This window comes from Ammospiza nelsoni, chromosome 3 (genome assembly GCF_027579445.1).
Source record: "Ammospiza nelsoni isolate bAmmNel1 chromosome 3, bAmmNel1.pri, whole genome shotgun sequence".
Classification (NCBI taxonomy): Eukaryota; Metazoa; Chordata; class Aves; order Passeriformes; family Passerellidae; genus Ammospiza; species Ammospiza nelsoni.
This window is the reverse complement of record NC_080635.1, coordinates 112,518,497-112,525,452: the sequence shown is the minus strand read 5'-3', so window position 1 is coordinate 112,525,452 and position 6,956 is coordinate 112,518,497. Positions and strand designations below refer to the sequence as shown.

At 43.9% G+C, this 6,956-nt stretch overlaps 1 protein-coding gene across 1 annotated transcript in view; it reads right to left on the bottom strand.

The window, feature by feature from the left end:
- Positions 1-618: 618 nt before the first annotated feature.
- Positions 619-6,956, bottom strand: part of XKR6 (XK related 6) — a 180,812-nt gene continuing 174,474 nt past the window's right edge. Inside the window, exon 3 of the mRNA XM_059468258.1 lies at positions 619-3,044. Coding sequence (XP_059324241.1) covers positions 2,080-3,044 — 965 coding nt within the window. The 3' untranslated portion in view covers positions 619-2,079. The remainder of the gene's footprint in view (positions 3,045-6,956) is intronic.

Genomic DNA, 6,956 nt, shown 5'->3' with positions numbered 1-6,956 from the left:
AAAAAAACCAACTGATTCCTGAAATTAAAAAAAATTAATAATCATAATTAAAAAATATCCCTCCATGCTGATCTTCTCTTCAGAATAGGTCAGCATGGGAGTTTTGCACCCTAGACAGTTACAGTATTTCTGGAATAAAAAATTGCAATTACACACAGAAAATACTACAGCATTCACTTAAAAATATCTCATTTTGTTGTTGTTGTTTTTCCCCTCCCAAGTAGAGGGATGGTGGGATTGAAAAGATGCCCTGAAACGGGAATATTCTTTTAAAGGAGCAATACTCTCGAAACGGAAAAAGGGTGTCGGATAGACACAAACCCGGTGATTTAACTCAAAAAAAACCCAAAAAACCCAAGATGTTCCAGCACAGAAACAGAATCCGAGAGAGATGAGAATGTTCAGACACCGAGCGGGTTATTTGGAAATGTCAAGACAACCCCACAGCTTTGCCAGCATCGGAGGTGGCAGCATCTCCTGGCGGTGGAAGGCTAAGCTAAACCACGGCGCTCTCGCTACGCTCTTGGGTTTCCTCTGGTTGTTGTTTCTCGCCATGTACTTACAGTAGAGGGTGACACGAGACAGTTTTTATCAGCAGTTCCCCACACGTAACCGAGTCGAAGAATTTTTCTCAGCTAAATCACAACAACAACATCAACAGAAATAACAAAGCACCAAATTCATCTCGAGACGTGAGTCAGTTTTACAGGTTATTACCGTTTGAAGAAGTTTTGTTGGTTGTTTTGTTGTTGTTTGTTTTTTGTGTTTTTTTGTGTTTTTTTTTAATCCCGACTTTTCATGTTTTGTTTTCCTTAAAAACAAAACAGAAACAAAACAGAAAATCAAAACCCAAAAATCCCCAAAATGGAACAAAGGATGCTTTACAATCACTTTAAGGCTCGCACTGAATGAGACATGACAGGTCTTACACGAGATTACAAATAATACATGTATGCCTTTCACAGCCTTAAAATGATACAGTAGGTCAAATTATTTTGCCAGTCACTGATCAAGTATTGTGCCTTTAAATTGACTCGCTTTTTGCTACCATGCTGAGTTTTATTATTACTGAAATAATTATTAGATATGTGGAAATGTACTTTCAGATCATGTTTTTTTGGTTTATAATTTTGATAATTTTCACATTTTCCAGAAATCAAGGTGTCAGGCCTTATTCTGGGCTCAGACTCTTGGTATTTGCTCCACTGGAGACAGTGGGGCTTAAGCACGAGCAGTTGTTGGGAACAAGATCAGATCCTGTATTTTCACTCTGATCTGGTAGAATCCCACCTTTGTACAGGGTCCATTTCCATGAGGAAAACGGTCCCAGGGTGGGGTTGCCTTTATAACACGATTCGGTCAAGGCTTGGCCCAATGGTGTTATAAATTCCTTGCCAAATTATCTTACAGACCTGATTTTGTCTTTCAGCTGTTGGAAAAATCAAACTCCACTGGGGTTGTCTTGGCTTTGCTTTCTTATCTTTTCTTTCTTATCTTTAGACATTTGGAGGGTTTTTTTCTGCTAAATCCAATATGAACAACAGGACTTTTTTTTTTAATACATTTCTCTCTTTTTGTTGTTAATTTTTTTTTTCTTTTTTAATTTAAAGGTTTGCATTTCAGTTGGATGGTTGGTTTTTCTTTTGTTTTTTTCCTGGCATATAATCATCAAAGAATTTTGCATGAGAAAGGTGACAGTACTTAATGAAACTCAGCACCTAAGGGCATAAGGCAGTTGTAGGTTTGTTTGTTTGTTTTTTTTTTTTTATTTTTCAATCAGCACCAATCCCATAAATAATGTTCTACACTTGGTGTACGGTATAAAACTGATGTGGAGATGCCTCCTTCTCCACCTGTGAATCCTAGGTGTGGAAGTTGAAATACTGTTTCTTGTGTGTAAAAAACAAAAGAAAAGTTTTTCTTTTTGTTTTTACTTACAAAACATAGAGAATATCTTTTTTTTTTTATACATACAGCAACCAGAAAGAAAGCTTATCTGAAGGTTTGTGTTTGTTTCATGATCTGTGTTTACCGTAAACAAAAATAAGGTCCCCTCTTTTACTTTTGCTTTAAGGAGCTTTAAAGTGAAGATTCATATTGTAGCAACTCATATAAGAGAGGTCCATCTCTATACCTAATACCTACAGCTGTGGGGGTGACATATTGGAGGATGTTGATAGTTCTTCTTAACCTCCTGTCTACAAAATGAGCATCCCAGGCAGGATATCTTTTTCTTGGGATGTCAATCTTAATGAGAGGCCCCTCGGGGGGGTAGGGTCGCCCAGATGGAGTAGATGGTACCATTGCTCTCACCTGGAAAACGGGCAAGCAAGTGTCAGCTGTGAGTTCCTCCTGTTGCTCCGTGACCGCTCTGGTGGGCGTAGCCTGGGCCCCCCGGTACCCAGGGGTTTGGGGCGCCATGGGCTCAACATCGGGGGGCAAAGGAATGCCCCAGAGCAGCTCGGCGCAACAGGAGCTGGCAAAGATCTTAGCTCTTGGCCCCATGGGATGCAGCACACCATAATATAACAGCATCAAAGCTATCCCAGCAGCAAAGCTAAGAAAGACACAACACAGTGCTGGCACGGCATAGGAGTCAGTGGTGTCAGGATCTCTGTAAAAATACCAAAGGAGCGTCAAGGCAGCGTTCTCCGTCAGGACCACCGTGTAATACGCAAACATTCGGTATCGAGTCCGCCCTTCCTTGACATTAAACCAGCAGAAAATGTACACAATCCCTACCACCATGTTGAAGAGGATCTCCTCCCACTTAGACATGCAGAAATCTGTCCCACCATGGATGATCCAGAAAGCCATGGCACACCAATGGACCACTACAAAGATCCCAAAGTAGAGCTGGAAGATGGAAGCAAAGAGAGCAAAAGAAATAACTCGGGATGAGATGGTGAAGAGGCGCCAGAAGAGATGGATGAGGGCCCCTCTGTAGCTCATACTCTTCTTGTCGTCCCTAGAGTCCCGAAGAAGCTTGTGATAGGAGGCTAGCACCCAAGCCAGGGACATCAGGGAGGCCACAGAGGACACACCTGCCGGAAGACACACAGATCCACTGAGTTAGACAGGAGCTTTGGTGGAAAACATCATCTGCTCACTAAATTATTGCATCTGGGGCAGGCTCTGGAGCCTGAAGGTTCAACTCACGTCAGGTTGTCCTTACAGTCTGGAGGAGAGAAATACAGAGATATCAGTGCGGGAATTGGAAATGGTATCCAGGAGTTCTCTGACTCCTTGTCCTTATCTTCCTGAGCCACTGGATTGCCATCCCACCCTGGTAGTTCCAGTAGGGAACAGCCTCTGTGCTCATCCTGACTGGATCCACACTTGAGAGTTTGAAATCCAGATCCCATCTAAATGCTGAAGCCCAAGTGTGAAAGTTACTTTCTTGGAGAGCAGAATCTCTCTTGGAATGCACCACGGCAAAAGCAGGACACCTGTATTCCCTGCAACTGCTTGGGTTCTTTTTTATTCTAAAATACTTTTGTTTAGGCAACATTCCCATTGATCTGCCTTACTCGGGGATCCCCATTTGCATTTGCCTTTCAGAAGAACAAGGTTTTTGTCCCATGCAGATAAATCCAGGGAGCATCAAGACTCATCAATACCCTTGAAAGAGTCCCAAAACAAAGGATCTGATCTCTCCAGCAAATCCCTGCCTTGTTTCTGGGATGGACCCAAGACCTCTACTGGAGGTAGCTCTTCTCCAGTCTCGCCTCTTGCCTGGAGCACAAATCCAAGTGACAGTCATGTCAGGGAGGGCACAGCCTGCACTGGGGTCACCTTCAGCTCCCAACACATCCAGCTGCACCCTGACATTGGGCAGAACACCCCATGATATTCCAAAGGGACCTGGTCTTATTCTCCATCCCAACACTTACACAATTTATTTCCTCCAGAAGATAAAACAGTGGCCCCACCACACTTGAGAGGCTTTTAGGAATGAAATTCCATTGATTATCACAAGGGTAGATTGAATAACTCGTGAAGCAAAGCATCACATTAAAAAATTAATTGAGAGATTCCTGGGAAAAGACAGAGCTGCTGGCATCTTATTCCTTTGCCCACGCTGCTCACTGGACAACTGTTCTGCAGGTGCGGAAACAGATGATGAGCCAAAATCCATATTTGGGAAGCTCAGAAATTTGGTAGCTGTGGTTGGATTGGGCCTTAGCCAAAGATTTGTCTGGGAACATCACCTTTAAAGTCCAAGGGAAAAACTGCTAATGGTTCCCAGCAAAACAGTGAGAAATGCCCCTCCATTTCTGATGTGTAACTGGGTGGTAGGTCCAGATCCTATTTGGCTTTTACTTCTTTAAGAAAATCAAAGGAACATCTTGCTGCAGCTGCTCAGAGTTAAAAAGGTAAAATGCCTGAAAAACCTCAATTTCTTCATCTCCTGTTTCCTTTTTTTTCTGCTCACAGGGGCCTTGCTTCCATGGGAATGCAAATAAGGTCCACTGACTCCTCAGACCTCACTCTGTAGAATTTATCTTGGTTTTGAGGAGCTCACCCCACAGTGTGGCAGGGTTAGATTTCCCTCCTTCCAATCTATCTGTGTCTGGAGGAGAGATGGTGGAGAAGAAGGCCAGGAAGAATGGCAGACTCCAACTCTGCCCTCACTGGAATTCTCACAGCCTGCAAAGTCCACCAAAACTACACCTTTTCATCAGCTCTCAAGTTTCCCTTTGAATCCCTTGTCTTTGGGCTCAAATCGACATTTGAATTTCAGACTGAACTTTAAAAATCAGCAAACAGCAAAGCAGTGAGAGCAGTGGCCTTATCCAAGAAGGAAGCTTTAAGCCACCAGCTTTAAGAAAATCACTATTTCCCGCGAGTTCTAAGTCCTCACTAAGAAACACTTGCACACAGGACTTGGGGATTCCAGCCACAGACTCACAGAATGGTTGGAGTTGGAGGGAAGCCCTGGAGATCATCCAATCACTCTGCCAAGGTAGGATCACCTGGAGCAGGTGGCACAGGAACACATCCAGGTGGGTTTGGAATGTCTCCAGAGAGGGAATTCTTTACTCTCCCTGGGCAGCTGTTCAGTGCTCTGCCACCCTCAGTGTAAAGAAGTTCTTTCTCATGTTGACGTGGAACTTCTTGTGGGTTATTTTATGGCCACTGCTCCTCATCCTGTCACTGGGCACCTCCTGCAAAGAGTCTGGCGACATCCTCTGGCACCCTTTGTAGGTATTTATATGGATTATTGAGATTCCCTCTCAGTCTTCTCCAGACTGAAGAGGCCCAGCTCCCTCAGTCTCTCCCCATAATGGATGAAAACTCTTAAATATGAACAGCCTCATACTCAAGCAGATGTAGATTAGATTCATTTTTAACCTACAAGATGAGTTACATTATTGGTAGACTTTATTAACAGTTTTGGAAGGATGAGTCATGCCACAAAGTTTTGTTATGTGTATAAGTACTGTTTGTTGCTTAACCTCTTGGCTATTCAGTTTAAAAACTTTCCATGATAAGCAGAGAAAAAATATGTCACTTATTGCCTTATTTTAGTACTGTTTTACTAGAAACTTTTACAGCATTAGCTGTACCTGTACAGCGAAACTCAAGCAACACCAACCCACAGGAGACAGATGTGTCAGCCTGGATTAAAAATGTTTCTATTGGGCTCATTTATTCCAGAAAAGAGAGAGGAATAAAATACACCCAAAACAATCCCCCAGTTTGCACATAAAGGCTTTACCTAATGTTTTCAGGGCAGAACCCTCCACTAATCACAGCCCTTGCTGTAAATTGCTCAGAGTGCGTGCGTTGAGTCACTTGCACGGCACCCGGGCTGCTGACAATCATCTGAACGTCTCCTCCAGCCAGCAGAGAGAGGCAGACACCCCCAGAAAGTGATTCAGCCTGTCCTGACACCCGTGTGTGGGACAGGGAGGGGTTGACTCATGTTCCCAAGGTGTCTGACTCCATCCCTTGCCAGGGGACGTGCGAGCACCAGCAGTCAGGCGGGATGAGCCCCCCCGTACAGAACAGCTCATTGTCTCTTCATCTGCACCGAGATCTGAGGGAGGCAATGAAGGACCTTTGGGCAGTTTGACATATTTTTGCTGTTGTTTGAAAGTTCACAAGCCTTGTGTTGAATGTGAATTTGGGCACCCTGGTGATAAGCAGGATCTGGACCTGGGTGTGAGGGGGGAGATCTGTAGGTGGACGTCAGCAGTAACTATGGAGTAGTGTTAAGACTTTTACATCACTCTTGCTTACTGCCACAGAAACTATTCCCTAGCTCTTTCATACAGACCTAAATGACACGGCACTTTTGTCATCTTGACCACAAGTTTCCCATTCTCAACTTTCCCTGTGACTTCTAGCCTGTGACATCTTCATGCAGTTTACAATTCTCACAGACGGTGAGATAAACAATCCCTGTTTTTCCTCTCAACTTCTCCAGACTTTATCTCTAAGCAACTTTAGACATCTCTTCAATTATAACTAAAACAAACAGTCCTGAAAAGTTGGATCACATGAGCAATCATTTTTTATTTTGATTCTGACTCTTGCACGTGGTAACTGATGCACCTTGGTGGAGCATGAGTAGGTTTCAACTCCCTTCCAGTGTTTGTTTATCAAAGGGATGAGGTTGGATAAACACTGAAGTCACTTTGAAAAAAGCCCACTCCCACTCTTCCCACTCTGTTCCCAGCCTTGGGAGTGGAACATCCCCACCATGCACAGCCACATCTCTGCAGACATTCTCAAGTCAGGTGCAAATCAGCTCCTGTGCGGCTGGAAGCTCTGGGATCTGTATCCCACCTGCCCACAATGAGGCAGACTGGCACAGACTGGGGTTCTCTTCAAACCTCTCTGCCCTAGGAAGCCATGAGTGACACACAGACCAAAGTCAGCACCATCAAGGAGTCAAGTCCCTGTGTCTTGAATGACACAGCACAAGAAATAATCCCCCAGATTCCTTT